At 55.6% G+C, this 17,062-nt stretch overlaps 1 protein-coding gene across 1 annotated transcript; it reads right to left on the bottom strand.

Annotated features, from left to right (window-relative positions):
• Window positions 1-3,834: 3,834 nt before the first annotated feature.
• On the bottom strand, window positions 3,835-15,285 carry LOC138352726 (uncharacterized). The gene is made up of 3 exons (XM_069305309.1): window positions 15,134-15,285; window positions 12,264-12,329; window positions 3,835-4,111 (listed from the first exon to the last, which is right to left on the bottom strand). Exons 1-3 carry the CDS (start codon window positions 15,283-15,285, stop codon window positions 3,835-3,837), a joined length of 495 nt encoding a protein of 164 aa, XP_069161410.1.
• Window positions 15,286-17,062: the final 1,777 nt, after the last annotated feature.

The following is a 17,062-nucleotide window of genomic DNA, read 5'->3' as shown; positions in this document are numbered from 1 at the left end:
CTGGCTGGCTATCTGGCTGTCTGTCTGTCTGGCTGGCTGGCTATCTGGCTGTCTGTCTGTCTGGCTGGCTGGCTATCTGGCTGTCTGTCTATCTGGCTGTCTGTCTATCTGGCTGGCTGGCTATCTGGCTGTCTGTCTGTCTGGCTGGCTGGCTATCTGGCTGGCTGGCTATCTGGCTGTCTGTCTATCTGACTGGCTGGCTATCTGGCTGTCTGTCTATCTGGCTGTCTGTCTATCTGGCTGTCTGTCTAGCTGACTGCCTGTCTATCTGCCTGCCTGGCTATCTGACTGTCTATCTGCCTGCCTGTCTATCTGACTGCCTGTCTATCTGTCTCTGGGTTGTAAGTGTTTCAACACTGTCTTGAGTGATTAGACTCTAATAATCAATGCTAATCACCACAACGATTATGTTCTTAGTGCCAATCTCTCTGTGATGTGTCAATATAAGTTCGTATATATTATCAGTTGTGGCGGGGTTGTGATTGGGGGACCTGATTGGAAAGAGGGGTAGCTGTGATTGGACCACAAGGGTGGGATTTTTATGGGGCTGCTGGGATTGGGACAAGAATGCTATGATTGGGATAAGAATGCTATGATTGGGATAAGAATGCTATGATTGGGATAAGACTGCTATGACTGGGATAAGAATGTTATGATTGGGGCGACAATGCTATGATTGGGGGGGCGGGAAGGCTGTGATTGGGACGAAAGAGTTGATTGTAAAAAAGGATTTGGGATTTGAGCAAGTGGGCCATGATTAGGATGAGGCAAGGGGCGGTTAAATAGGAGGCGGATTCTGTGATTAGGTCGATAGACCATTGATTAGGAAGAAGAATCTCTGATTAGGACGTTGGCAAGTGATTGGAACGAGTCGAGAGATTGTGACTGAATTTAAATTTAATTTAAAATTAATTTGATAAATTTAAATTAAATCTAAATTTATAATATATTTAATTAATCTTTGGTTGTGTCTTCATTAATACAGCTGTATAAGACTGATACAATACGGTAAGGCCCCTGGCCTGGACGGTAGAGCGACGGTCTCGCTTCATGCAGGTCCGCGTTCAATCCCCGACTGTCTACAAGTGCTTGGGGCACCATTCCTTTCCCCCGTCCCATCCCAAATCCTTATCCTGAACCCTTCCCAGTATGTGTAACTCTACGGAAACTCTGCGCCATGTTTTAGTATTGTCTAATTAACGCAGTGTACTCGCCTATTTGTGCTTGCGGGGGTTGAGCTCTGGCTCTTTGGTCCCGCCTCTCAACTGTCAGTCAACTGGTGTACAGGTTTCTGAGCCTATTGGGCTCTATCATATCTACATTATAAACTGTGTATGGAGTCAGCCTCCACCACATCACTGCCTAATGCATTCCACCTGTTAACTACTCCCACACTGAAAAAGTTCCTTCTAACGTCTCTGTGGCTCATGTGGGTACTCAGTTTCCACCTGTGTCCCAGTTGAATAGTCTGTCGGTATCTACCCTATCAATTCCTCTGAGAATCTTGTATAGGGTGATCATGTCTCCCCCCTAACTCTTCTGTCTGCCATATGCGTGCGTGTGTGTGTATGCGCGCATGTGTAATTACGGGCGCGTGCATGTGAGACCGTATAGCAGCGCCTGCGCTCGCGCGCGCTCTCATCCCCTCCCCCCCCACCCCCTCCCCTCCCCCCCCACCCCCTCCCCTCCCCTCCCACTGTCAACAAACAGATTCCTATTTAATTAGACGCAACTTGGAGCCGAATAGCGGCCATTCCCGGCCCAAACGCTTCCGTAACCCTCCGCCTCCTTCCCACATCGTACCGTCCGCCCCCACGGCAGCTCCCCTAGCCTCGAACGACCGCCAATGTTTTCCCCGCCTTAAAAAATGTCTCTCTACTTTAATTGTTCGTTTATCGATTGATATTTAAACATATATTCTTGGGGGACGTTGACAGCTTCTGGGGGGGGGGGGAGAGGTGCATATGTGTGCTGGTGTGTCTTCCGGCAGGTTTGGGACGTCAGATGGGGCTTCCGGCAGGTTTGGAACCCTCAGATGTGGCTTCCGGTAGGTTTGGGACCTCAGATGGGGTCTTCCGGCAGGTTTGGGACGTCAGATGGGGGTCTTCCGGCAGGTTTGGGACCTCAGATGTGGCTTCCGGTAGGTTTGGAACCCTCAGATGGGCTCTTCCGGCAGGTTTGGGACCTCAGATGGGGTCTTCCGGCAGGTTTGGGACCCTCAGATGTGGCTTCCGGCAGGTTTGGGACCTTATCTGGGGCTTCCGCTAGGTTTGGGACCTTATCTGGGGCTTCCGGCAGGTTTGGAACCCTCAGATGTGGCTTCCGGTAGGTTTGAAACCCTCAGATGTGGCTTCCGGCAGGTTTGGAACCCTCAGATGTGGCTTCCGGTAGGTTTGGAACCTTAGATGGGGGCTTCCGGCAGGTTTGGGACCTCAGATGTAGCTTCCGGTAGGTTTGGAACCTTAGATGGGGTCTTCCGGCAGGTTTGGGACCTCAGATGGGTCTTCCGGCAGGTTTGGTACCTTAGATGGGGTCTTCCGGCAGGTTTGGGACCTCAGATGGGGTCTTCCAGCAGGTTTGGGACCTTAGATGGGTCTTCCAGCAGGTTTGGAACCTCAGATGGGGTCTTCCGGCAGGTTTGGGACCTCAGATGGGTCTTCCGGCAGGTTTGGTACCTTAGATGGGGTCTTCGGCAGGTTTGGGACCTCAGATGGGGTCTTCCAGCAGGTTTGAGACCTTAGATGGGTCTTCCGACAGGCTTGAAACCTCAGATGGGGTCTTCCGGCAGGTTTGGGACCTTAGATGGGGTCTTCCGGCAGGTTTGGGACCTTAGATGGGTCTTCCAGCAGGTTTGGAACCTCAGATGTGGCTTCCGGCAGGTTTGGAACCTCACATGTGGCTTTCGGCAGGTTTGTAAGCTTAGATGGGTCTTCCGGCAGGTTTCGAACCTTAGATGTGGCTTCCGGCAGGTTTGGAACCTCAGATGGGGTCTTCCGGCAGGTTTGGAACCTCATATGTGGCTTCCGGCAGGTTTGGAACCTCAGATGGGTCTTTCGGCAGGTTTGGAACCTTAGATGTGGCTTCCGGCAGGTTTGGAACCTCAGATGGGGTCTTCCGGCAGGTTTGGAACCTCAGATGGGGCTTCCGGTAGGTTTGGGACCTTACATGGGTCTTCCGGCAGGTTTGGAGCCTCAGATGGGGTCTTCCGGCAGGTTTGGAACCTCAGATGGAGTCTTCCGGCAGGTTTGGAACCTCAGATGGGGTCTTCCGGTAGGTTTGGAACCTCAAATGGAGGTCTTCCGGCAGATTTGGAACCTCAGATGTTACTTCCGGCAGGTTTGGGACCTCAGATGTGGTCTTCCGACAGGTTTCGAACCTCAGATGGGGTCTTCCGGCAGGTTTGGAACCTCAGATGGGGACTTCCGGTAGGTTTGGAACATCAGATGTGGCTTCCGGCAGGTTTGGAACCTCAAATTGGTCTTCCGGCAGGTTTGGGATCTTAGATGGGGTCTTCCGGCAGGTTTGGAACCTCAGATGTGGCTTCCGGCAGTTTTGGGACCTCAGATGGGGTCTTCCGGCAGGTTTGGGACGTAAGATGTGGCTTCCGGCAGGTTTGGGACCTTAGATGGGGCTTCCGGTAAGTTTGGAACCTCAGATGGGGTCTTCCGGCAGGTTTGGAACCTCAGATGTGGCTTCCGGCAGTTTTGGGACCTCAGATGGGGTCTTCCGGCAGGTTTGGAACCTTAGATGGGTCTTCCGGTAAGTTTGGAACCTCAGATGGGGTCTTCCGGCAGGTTTCGAACCTCAGATGTGGCTTCCGGCAGTTTTGGGACCTCAGATGGGGTCTTCCGGCAGGTTTGGGACGTAAGATGTGGCTTCCGGCAGGTTTGGGACCTTAGATGTGGCTTCCGGCAGGTTTGGAACCTCACATGTGGCTTCTGGCAGGTTTGGAACCTCAGATGTGGCTTCTGGCAGGTTTGGAACCTCAGATGTGGCTTCTGGCAGGGTTGGAACCTCACATGGGTCTTCCGACAGGTTTGGAACCTCAGATGGGGTCTTCGGGCAGGTCTTGGCCCTCCTGGAGGTGGCCCGGTCTCCCACACACTCATTACTGGCAGTGTAATTTACATAATGTTCTGAAGTTAATCAGCCAGCTGGACCTGACGCACCCCCACACCCCCACACCCCCACACCCCCACAACCACCCCCACACCCCCACAACCACCCCCACACCCCCACAACCACCCCCACACCCCCACAACCACCACCACACCCCCACAACCACCCCCACACCCCCACAACCACCACCACACCCCCACAACCACCACCACACCCCCACAACCACCCCCACACCCCCACAACCACCCCCACACCCCCACAACCACCACCACACCCCCACAACCACCCCCACACCCCCACAACAACCCCCACACCCCCACAACAACCCCCACAACCCCACAACAACCCCCACACCACCACAACCACCCCCACACCCCCACAACCACCCCCCACACCCCCACAACCACAACCACACCCCCACAACCACCCCCACACCCCCACAACCACCCCCACACCCCCACAACCACCACCACACCCCCACAACCACCCCCACACCCCCACAACCACCACCACACCCCCACAACAACCCCCACACCCCCACAACCCCAAAACAACCCCCACAACCCCACAACAACCCCCACACCACCACAACCACCACCACACCCCCACAACCACCCCCACAACCACACAACCACCCCCACACCACCACAACCACCCCCACACCCCCCACAACCACCCCCATAACCACCCCCACACCACCACAACCACCACCACACCACCACAACAACCCCCACACCACCACAACCACCACCACAACAACCCCCACACCCCCACACCCCCACAACCACCCCCACACCCCCACAACCACCACCACACCACCACAACCACCCCCACACCCCCACAACCACCCCCACACCCCCACAACTACCCCCACACCCCCACAACCACCCCACACCCCCACAACCACCCCCACACCACCACAACCCCCACCACACCACCACAGAGGTGCCAGCCACCACCACACCACCACAACCACACAACCACCTCCACACCACCACAACAACCCCCACACCACCACAACAACCCCCACACCACCACAACCACCACCACACCACCACAACAACCCCCACACCACCACAACAACCCCCACACCACCACAACCACCACCACACCACCACAACAACCCCCACACCACCAACATCACCCCCACACCCCCACACCACCACAGCCACCACCACACCACCACAACCACCCCCACAACCACCCCCACACCCCCACAACCACCCCCACACCCCCACAACCACCCCCACACCACCACAACCACCCCCACACCCCCACAACCACCCCCACACCCCCACAATTACCCCCACACCACCTCAACCACCCCCACACCCCCACAACCACCCCCACACCCCCATAACCACCCCCACACCACCACAACCACCCCCACACCCCCACAACCACCCCCACACCCCCACAACCACCCCCACACCACCACAACCACCCCCACAACCACCCCCACACCACCACAACCACCCCCACACCCCCACAACAACCCCCACACCCCCACAACCACCCCCACACCCCCACAACCACCCCCACACCCCCACAACAACCCCCACAACAACCCCCACAACAACCCCCACACCCCCACAACCACCCCCACACCCCCACAACCACCCCCACACCACCACAACTACCACCACACCACCACAACCACCACCACACCACCACAACCACCACAACCACCACCACACCACCACAACCACCCCCACACCCCCACAACAACCCCCACACCCCCACAACCACCCCCACACCACCACAACCACCACCACACCCCCACAACCGCCCCCACACCACCACAACCCCCACCACACCACCACAACCCCCACCACACCACCACAACCCCCACCACACCACCCCCACACCACCACAACCCCCACCACACCACCACAACCACCCCCACACCCCCACAACCACCCCCACACCACCACAACCCCCACCACACCACCAAAACCACCCCCACACCACCACAACCACCCCCACACCCCCACAACCCCCACCACACCACCACAACCACCCCCACACCACCACAACCACCCCAACACCACCACAACCACCCCCCAACACCACCACAACCACCCCACCACACCACCACAACCACCCCCACACCACCACAACCACCCCCACACCACCACAACCACCCCCACACCACCACAAACCCCACCACACCACCACAACCACCCACACACCACCACAACCACCCCCACACCACCACAACCACCCCCACACCACCACAACCACCCCCACACCACCACAACCACCCCCACACCACCACAACCCCCACCACACCACCACAACCACACCACCACAACCACCCCCACAACACCACAACCACCCCCACACCACCACAACCACCCCCACACCACCACAACCACCCCCACACCACCACAACCACCCCCACACCACCACAACCCCCACCACACCACCACAACCACCCCCACACCACCACAACCACCCCCACACCACCACAACCACCCCCACACCACCACAACCACCCCCACACCACCACAACCACCCCCACACCACCCCCACACCCCCACAACAACCCCCACAACAACCCCCACACCACCACCCCCACCCCCACACCACCACAACCACCACCACCCCCACACCACCACAACCACCCCCACACCACCACAACCACCCCCCACACCACCACAACCACCCCCACAACCACCCCCACACCACAACAACCACCCCCACACCCCCACAACCCCCCCCACAACCACCCCCACACCACCACAACCACCACCACAACCACCCCCACACCCCCACAACCACCCCCACACCCCCACAACCACCCCCACACCCCCACTACCACCCCCACACCCCCACAACCACCCCCACACCACCACAACCACCCCCACACCACCACAACCACCACACTACCACTATCTACCAGCCGTCACTCACAGACAGTTTGGGAGAATTTCCTATTAATATTCTCTGCGATAAGAGGTGAGTGCGAGCAAGAGGGACGTAAGGCAAGAGTGACTTACAAGCGGCCTTGTACAGGGACGTCATAGGGGCGGGGAGGGGGTGTGGGGGGTGCTGGGGGTGACAGGAACCTCCCCCCTTTGGTGGGGGGAATGGGGGGGTGAGGTGTGAGAGAGACGGCTGATGAATGGTTGGCAATATAGTGAAGAGGCGGGTGATAGTGAGAGCTTGGAGTGGGGGGGGGTGTTGTGGGGGGGGGGTGTTGTGGGGGGAGGGGGGTGCTGGGGGGAGGGGGTGTTAGCGGGATTCGAACTGGTGTCACGTGAGGCGTCTCAAACTCCGGACAGCATCAGACTGGTCGCTGGAAGTGTTCACTCTTAGTGACAGTATTGGGCAGCGTCACTCATCCTGTGAGTGGACACACCGCCATAGTGACAGTATTGGGCAGCGTCACTCATCCTGTGAGTGGACACACCGCCATAGTGACAGTATTGGGCAGCGTCACTCATCCTGTGAGTGGACACACCGCCATAGAGACAGTATTGGGCAGCGTCACTCATCCTGTGAGTGGACACACCGCCATAGTGACAGTATTGGGCAGCGCCACTCATCCTGTGAGTGGACACACCGCCATAGTGACAGTATTGGGCAGCGTCACTCATCCTGTGAGCGGACACACCGCCATAGTGACAGTATTGGGCAGCGTCACTCAGCCTGTGAGTGGACACACCGCCATCGTGACAGTATTGGGCAGCGCCACTCATCCTGTGAGTGGACACACCGCCATAGTGACAGTATTGGGCAGCGCCACTCATCCTGTGAGTGGACACACCGCCATAGTGACAGTATTGGACAGCGTCACTCAGCCTGTGAGTGGACACACTGCCATAGTGACAGTATTGAGCAGCGCCACTCATCCTGTGAGTGGACACACCGCCATAGTGACAGTATTGGAAAGCGCCACTCATCCTGTGAGTGGACACACCGCCATAGTGACAGTATTGGGCAGCGTCACTCATCCTGTGAGTGGACACACCGCCATAGTGACAGTATTGGACAGCGCCACTCATCCTGTGAGTGGACACACCGCCATAGTGACAGTATTGGGCAGCGTCACTCATCCTGTGAGTGGACACACCGCCATAGTGACAGTTTTGGACAGCGCCACTCATCCTGTGAGTGGACACACCGCCATAGTGACAGTATTGGGCAGCACCACTCATCCTGTGAGTGGACACACCGCCATAGTGACAGTATTGGGCAGCGTCACTCATCCTGTGAGTGGACACACCGCCATAGTGACAGTATTGGACAGCGTCACTCATCCTGTGAGTGGACACACCGCCATAGTGACGGTATTGGGCAGCGCCACTCATCCTGTGAGTGGACACACCGCCATAGTGGCAGTATTGGGCAGCGCCTCTCATCCTGTGAGTGGACACACCACCATAGTGACAGTATTGGGCAGCGCCACTCATCCTGTGAGTGGACACACCACCATAGTGACAGTATTGGCCAGCGCCACTCATCCTGTGAGTGGACACACCGCCATAGTGACAGTATTGGGCAGCGCCACTCATCCTGTGAGTGGACACACCGCCATAGTGACAGTATTGGGCAGCGCCACTCATCCTGTGAGTGGACACACCGCCATAGTGACAGTATTGGGCAGCGCCACTCATCCTGTGAGTGGACACACCGCCATAGTGACAGTATTGGGCAGCGCCACTCATCCTGTGAGTGGACACACCGCCAAAGTGACAGTATTGGCCAGCGCCACTCATCCTGTGAGTGGACACACCACCATAGTGACAGTATTGGGCAGCGCCACTCATCCTGTGAGTGGACACACCACCATAGTGACAGTATTGGGCAGCGTCACTCATCATGTGAGTGGACACACCGCCATAGTGACAGTATTGGGCAGCGCCACTCATCCTGTGAGTGGACACACCGCCATAGTGACAGTATTGGGCAGCGTCACTCATCCTGTGAGTGGACACACCGCCATAGTGACAGTATTGGGCAGCGTCACTCATCCTATGAGTGGACACACCGCCATAGTGACAGTATTGTGCACCCCATACCCATCCTGTGAGCGATAGCGCAAAAAGCATTACAGAGGGCACAAAAGGTCTTTATCAGACCTCATCTTAGATTATTACATAAACAATTTCATCTATCCTTCACACCTTATAGTTACAATGTCAGTTAGTTACAGAGAAAGTGCTATTACAAGAGCTACATATTTTCAGTAAGTTATCATACATTAATGATAGGTCTTATCGCTAATACATAATAGTTTGACCAATGGGGATATTACAGAGTCATAGGGGAGCTTCTGTTTATTATTAGTCCTCACAATACACTACTTGTTTCTGAATCTCATATGTCGTTCATCTACTGGAAGCGAAATGTGGATACAGTGCAAGGATTTCAGGTAATTTATCCATGGTCGGGGAGCCGGTCGGCCGAGAGGACAGCACGCTGGACTTGTGATCCTGTGGTTCCCGGGTTCAACCCCGGGCTCCGGCGAGAAACAATGGGCAGAGTTTCTTTCACCCTATGCCCCCTGTTACCTAGCAGTAAAATAGGTACCTGGGTGTTAGTCAGCTGTCACGGGCTGCTTCCTGGGGGTGGAGGCCTGGTCGAGGACCGGGCCGCGGGGACACTAGAGCCCCGAAATCATCTCAAGATAACCTCAAGATCATCTCAAGATAACCCTGTCTTTGTCCACACACTTTACACTTTACTTCATCTAGGTCCCTATACATGCTGAAGTGTGCAAGGGGCAACACGGAAGGGAGCGGTTGTAGGGGGTGCAGAGCAGCAGAGAAGGGAAGGGGTCAGCAAGGGAAAGAAGGGAGAGAAGGGGAGGGGGGGGCAGGCAGGGCAGCAGAGAAGGGAAGGGGTCAGCAAGGGAAAGAAGGGAGAGAAGGGGAAGGGGGGGGGCAGGCAGGGCAGCAGAGAAGGGAAGGGGTCAGCAAGGGAAAGAAGGGAGAGAAGGGGAGGGGGGGGGCAGGCAGGGCAGCAGAGAAGGGAAGGGGTCAGCAAGGGAAAGAAGGGAGAGAAGGGGAAGGGGGGGGGCAGGCAGGGCAGCAGAGAAGGGAAGGGGTCAGCAAGGGAAAGAAGGGAGAGAAGGGGAGGGGGGGGGCAGGCAGGGCAGCAGAGAAGGGAAGGGGTCAGCAAGGGAAAGAAGGGAGAGAAGGGGAGGGGGGGGCAGGCAGGGCAGCAGAGAAGGGAAGGGGTCAGCAAGGGAAAGAAGGGAGAGTAGGGGAGAGGGGGGCAGGCAGGGCAGCAGAGAAGGGAGGGGGTCAGCAAGGGAAAGAAGGGAGAGAAGGGGAGGGGGGGGCAGGCAGGGCAGCAGAGAAGGGAAGGGGTCAGCAAGGGAAAGAAGGGAGAGTAGGGGAGAGGGGGGCAGGCAGGGCAGCAGAGAAGGGAGGGGGTCAGCAAGGGAAAGAAGGGAGAGAAGGGGAGGGGGGGGGCAGGCAGGGCAGCAGAGAAGGGAAGGGGTCAGCAAGGGAAAGAAGGGAGAGTAGGGGAGAGGGGGGGGCAGGTTTAAGGGAGCATAAATGGGGTATAAATAGGGGAACGCGACCCCTCTAGGGGCCTGTCCCCACCATCCTCGCCTCCACAACCTTCATCACATCACGGGAAAAAAAATGAAACTATCAACTTCTCCAGCTTTCTCCTTCCATTTCTTCCCCTCCTCCCCCAACCCCCTCCCCAACCCCCTCCCCAAACCCCTCCCGCTCCCCACCACCAAACCAGAAGACGCAAATTTAATCACACGTGTCAAACAGGTTTATAAGTGAGGGTAAATAGCTGTGATAGACGACATTGTAGCCCTCAGGGACAAAGGAATTGTGGCGCGCGGGAGCGGCTAGCGAGCGAGCCTTCCGCCGCGCCGCGCTAATGGCGGGAACGGCGCGGTTTTGGCGGGAAGATGCGCCCCTGTGGGCGGACGGGCCATGATAAACAGCTGTTTGGGTGGGATAGGGGCCCCCTAGCTATTACCCGGGCCCTCAGGAGGGGCTCTGGCGGCGCCTCTGATTGAGGGATTTAGGGAGGATCTGCTTCGTAATGTGGCCCACCAATTCTGTGTGTTTTTATAATAGACAAGGGACTCTGAGGGCGCCCTTGTAGCCTCTTATGGAAGCAGTTTATGGCGCCATTCAGCCTTTTTATTAATTAAAAGATCCCATAGGAAGACATCTTGGCATAATACGTTGAGTCTCTCTCTGGCATGTTATCATACTGTGATACAGTATGATAACCACTGTGTCGATATGATAACCTCTGTATGATAACCTGTGTATCACAGTGGTCGGCCACTGTGATACAGGGGAATGCTGCCAGCACCGTAGGCTTCGACTATGCTGTAAACAATTAAGTTACAGTGAAGCACAGCATACTGACTGCATAAGCAACAGTGAAACAAGACGACGATTGTGCTGCCTACAGTGAAGGCTACAGTGAAGGCTACAGTGAAACTGAAACCCAGAGAAAGTTAGTAACAGTGAAATACGATAAAAAACACCATACTGACACACACACAGTCATCACACTCTGTGGTAGAAAATGATAAAAAAAAATTAAAAACTAAACTCATGTATCAATAACAAGATCCGTAGCAGCCGTGATGGGGGTTCGAACCTAACTACTGGAGTGATTATTCGCTTAACAGAGAGCGCATGGTGTGAGGTGCTGACGCATAGTGTGAGGTGTGAGGTGCTGACGCATAGTGTGAGGTGTGAGGTGCTGACGCATAGTGTGAGGTGTGAGGTGCTGACGCATAGTGTGAGGTGCTGACGCATAGTGTGAGGTGCTGACGCATAGTGTGAGGTGTGAGGTGCTGACGCATAGTGTGAGGTGTGAGGTGCTGACGCATAGTGTGAGGTGTGAGGTGCTGACGCCCCCCCCCCAGCCTCCCCTCACGGCTCCTGGACCACAAGTCACACAGCTCGTGACTTGAATAATAATTAATTCAATAAACGTCTGTTTGTATAGCAGACCACTGACTGTAGGGGTGTGTGGGGAGGTGGGAGGGGACGTTGGCGTGGGGCGGGGGGATAGAGGGGACACGTGTGGGACGGAGGGGACACGTGTGGGACGGAGGGGACACACGTGTGGGACGGTAGTGGTGGGGGATGGGACGGGTGTACTGTCACTCTCTGTCTCCTGTCATTTAGGTACTCCCTTACCCCAGTTCAGAGTTGTCTAAGTTATCCCTGACTGGTTCCCCATCTTCTACAACAGTCATGGGGGAACTGTGTCAAATGCCTATAGACAGTCTTAGGAATATACAGTCTACCCAGCCTTCCGTTCCTCACCTTATTTGATTAACCTTATCATAAAACTTCAATCCAGTTTATCAGGCACGATTTTGCATATCTAAATCCAAGTTGATTTGTTTGGTCACAAAGTTGTTCTTCTCAAGATGTTCAAGTGTTCTCGAGCTGAGAACTTTCTCTAGCAGTTTACAAGGGGATCTTGTCAATGGTACCAAGCTGTTTAGGGCCGCCTCTCTATGGTACCAGGCTGTTTAGGGCCGCCTCTCTATGGTACCAGGCTGTTTAGGGCCGCCTCTCTATGGTACCAGGCTGTTTAGGGCCGCCTCTCTATGGTACCAGGCTGTTTAGGGCCGCCTCTCTATGGTACCAGGCTGTTTAGGGCCGCCTCTCTATGGTACCAGGCTGTTTAGGGCCGCCTCTCTATGGCACCAGGCTGTTTAGGGCCGCCTCTATATGGCACCAGGCTGTTTAGGGCCGCCTCTCTATGGTACCAGGCTGTTTAGGGCCGCCTCTCTATGGTACCAGGCTGTTTAGGGCCGCCTCTCTATGGTACCAGGCTGTTTAGGGCCGCCTCTCTATGGTACCAGGCTGTTTAGGGCCGCCTCTCTATGGCACCAGGCTGTTTAGGGCCGCCTCTCTATGGCACCATGCTGTTTAAGGCCGCCTCTCTATGGTACCAGGCTGTTTAGGGCCGCCTCTCTATGGTACCAGGCTGTTTAGGGCCGCCTCTCTATGGTACCAGGCTGTTTAGGGCCGCCTCTCTATGGCACCAGGCTGTTTAGGGCCGCCTCTCTATGGTACCAGGCTGTTTAGGGCCGCCTCTCTATGGCACCAGGCTGTTTAGGGCCGCCTCTCTATGGCACCAGGCTGTTTAGGGCCGCCTCTCTATGGTACCAGGCTGTTTAGGACCGCCTCTCTATGGCACCAGGCTGTAGTTTAGGGCCGCCTCTCTATGGCACCAGGCTGTTTAGGGCCGCCTCTCTATGGCACCAGGCTGTAGTTTAGGGCCGCCTCTCTATGGCACCAGGCTGTTTAGGGCCGCCTCTCTATGGTACCAGGCTGTTTAGGGCCGCCTCTCTATGGCACCAGGCTGTAGTTTAGGGCCGCCTCTCTATGGCACCAGGCTGTTTAGGGCCGCCTCTCTATGGCACCAGGCTGTTTAGGGCCGCCTCTATATGGCACCAGGCTGTTTAGGGCCGCCTCTCTATGGTACCAGGCTGTTTAGGGCCGCCTCTCTATGGCACCAGGCTGTAGTTTAGGGCCGCCTCTCTATGGCACCAGGCTGTTTAGGGCCGCCTCTCTATGGCACCAGGCTGTTTAGGACCGCCTCTCTATGGTACCAAGCTGTTTAGAGCCGCCTCTCTATGGTACCAGGTTGTTTAGGACCGCCTCTCTATGGTACCAGGCTGTTTAGGACCGCCTCTCTATGGCACCAGGCTGTTTAGGGCCGCCTCTCTATGGTACCAGGCTGTTTAGGACCGCCTCTCTATGGTACCAGGCTGTTTAGGACCGCCTCTCTATGGCACCAGGCTGTTTAGGACCGCCTCTCTATGGCACCAGGCTGTTTAGGACTGCCTCTCTATGGTACCAGGCTGTTTAGGACCGCCTCTCTATGGTACCAGGCTGTTTAGGGCCGCCTCTCTATGGCACCAGGCTGTTTAGGACCGCCTCTCTATGGTACCAGGCTGTTTAGGGCCGCCTCTCTATGGTACCAGGCTGTTTAGGGCCGCCTCTCTATGGTACCAGGCTGTTTAGGACCGCCTCTCTATGGCACCAGGCTGTTTAGGGCCGCCTCTCTATGGTACCAGGCTGTTTAGGACCGCCTCTCTATGGTACCAGGCTGTTTAGGACTGCCTCTCTATGGTACCAGGCTGTTTAGAGCCGCCTCTCTATGGTACCAGGCTGTTTAGGACCGCCTCTCTATGGCACCAGGCTGTTTAGGACCGCCTCTCTATGGTACCAGGCTGTTTAGGACCGCCTCTCTATGGCACCAGGCTGTTTAGGGCCGCCTCTCTATGGTACCAGGCTGTTTAGGACCGCCTCTCTATGGCACAAGGCTGTAGTTTAGGGCCGCCTCTCTATGGCACCAGGCTGTAGTTTAGGGCCGCCTCTCTATGGCTCCAGGCTGTTTAGGGCCGCCTCTCTATGGCACCAGGCTGTTTAGGGCCGCCTCTCTATCTCCGTTCTGAAATATTGGGACGACGTTCGCCATTTTCCGAGTCATGTGTGACGCTTCCTGTCTAAAGCGTTTTATTAAGAATATTAGATAAAGGGTGACTGCTGCCTCGCTCGGCACCCGCGGCGGAATTAGGTCTGGCTCTATTGATTTTGTCACGGCACATCTACGTCCCCCATATTTTGTGTCTCACTTCTTCCATAGTGATTGCAGTGTCATCCAGTGTTTCCTCTAGCCTTTCATCTTACCACCTTGGTCTCCAAGCTGGTTCTTATTTAAAGATCTCCATGAAATCTTTCGTAGAGTTCCTCGCATATCTTCTTGTTATTCTCTGTGAGAGCTGGCTCTTGTTCACTCAGTCTCAGTTCATGGTCTTGCACTGTCGTTATTCTCACTATTTGTCTATAAAACAGCTTTGGTTGCTCCTTATATAGCTTTTCCAGTCATGTCATTTTCAATTTGCCTCTCGGCTTCTCTCCTAATTCGCGTGTATTCATTTCTTGTTCTCTTTGGAGCCTCTTGGCTGTTCTCTGTGCCCAGTTCTTCAGTTTTATTGTGCCCTTTCTTTAACTTCCTTCCATCGTCTACTAAATCTAGTCTTTACTTTCCATTTTTTTCATCCACCTCTTCCATGAGTGGTGTGAACTGTTCCGTATTGTCCCTGGCATCTTTCCCAGCAGTGAGTTCAATAATCTCATTTGATATCTTCCCTCCCATCTCCCTCCCACAGTGGAGTTCCCACAGAAAGTCCCTCATCCTAGCGTCCCTCATCCTAGCGTCCCTCGTCCTAGCGTCCCTCGTCCTAGCGTCCCTCATCCTAGCGTCCCTCATCCTAGCGTCTCTCATCCTAGCGTCCCTCATCCTAGCGTCCCTCATCCTAGCGTCCCTCATCCTAGCGTCCCTCATCCGAGCGTCCCTCATCCTAGCGTCCCTCATCCTAGCGTCCCTCATCCGAGCGTCTCTCATCCTAGCGTCCCTCATCCTAGCGTCCCTCATCCTAGCGTCTCTCATCCTAGCGTCCCTCATCCTAGCGTCCCTCATCCGAGCGTCTCTCATCCTAGCGTCCCTCATCCTAGCGTCCCTCATCCTAGCGTCCCTCATCCTAGCGTCCCTCATCCTAGCGTCCCTCATCCTAGCGTCTCTCATCCTAGCGTCCCTCATCCTAGCGTCCCTCATCCTAGCGTCCCTCATCCTAGCGTCTCTCATCCTAGCGTCTCTCATCCTAGCGTCCCTCATCCTAGCGTCCCTCATCCTAGCGTCCCTCATCCTAGCGTCCCTCATCCTAGCGTCCCTCATCCTAGCGTCCCTCATCCTAGCGTCCCTCATCCTAGCGTCCCTCATCCTAGCGTCCCTCATCCTAGCGTCCCTCATCCTAGCGTCCCTCATCCTAGCGTCTCTCATCCGAGCGTCTCTCATCCTAGCGTCCCTCATCCTAGCGTCTCTCGTCCCTCAAACACTTGAGAACAAACGTGTAGCGTAATATGCGCGCGCTATCAAACACATAAGGCAATGCTTGAGCGCCAACACACATTAACAACACGAGGGCCAGGAATCCATAAGAACATTCCAAACATTCGGGGCCGGGAATGGGGGCCACTTCTGGTAGGGACCACAAAGACCTAACCCCCGCGATCCTCTCTAATTGAAATTCCGTCGATGTTATGGTTCGCATCAGCTGTTTTTGCGCGCCAGATTTTATACTCCGAAGTCAATATTTTCTCGGTGATGTTCGCGCCAGAAGAGGGGGGACTATGCCAGATATTCCCGCCAATATTCCCGCCAGAAGAGGGGGGACTATGCCAGATATTCCCGCCAATATTCCCGCCAGAAGAGGGGGGACTATGCCAGATATTCCCGCCAATATTCCCGCCAGAAGAGGGGGGACTATGCCAGATATTCCCGCCAATATTCCCGCCAGAAGAGGGGGGACTATGCTAGATATTCCCGCCAATATTCCCGCCAGAAGAGGGGGGACTATGCTAGATATTCCCGCCAGAAGAGGGGGGACTATGCCAGATATTCCCGCCAGAAGAGGGGGGACTATGCCAGATATTCCCGCCAGAAGAGGGGGGACTATGCCAGATATTCCCGCCAGAAGAGGGGGGGACTATGCCAGATATTCCCGCCAATATTCCCGCCAGAAGAGGGGGGACTATGCCAGATATTCCCGCCAATATTCCCGCCAGAAGAGGGGGGACTATGCTAGATATTCCCGCCAATATTCCCGCCAGAAGAGGGGGGACTATGCTAGATATTCCCGCCAGAAGAGGGGGGACTATGCCAGATATTCCCGCCAGAAGAGGGGGGACTATGCCAGATATTCCCGCCAGAAGAGGGGGGACTATGCCAGATATTCCCGCCAGAAGAGGGGGGGACTATGCCAGATATTCCCGCCAGAAGAGGGGGGGACTATGCCAGATATTCCCGCCAATATTCCCGCCAGAAGAGGGGGGACTATGCTAGATATTCCCGCCAATATTCCCGCCAGAAGAGGGGGGACTATGCTAGATATTCCCGCCAGAAGAGGGGGGAC

Source organism: Procambarus clarkii, chromosome 54, assembly GCF_040958095.1.
Source record: "Procambarus clarkii isolate CNS0578487 chromosome 54, FALCON_Pclarkii_2.0, whole genome shotgun sequence".
In the NCBI taxonomy this organism is placed as follows: domain Eukaryota; kingdom Metazoa; phylum Arthropoda; class Malacostraca; order Decapoda; family Cambaridae; genus Procambarus; species Procambarus clarkii.
The sequence above is the reverse complement of the archived record's forward strand: the minus strand, read 5'-3'. Positions and strand labels throughout refer to the sequence as shown.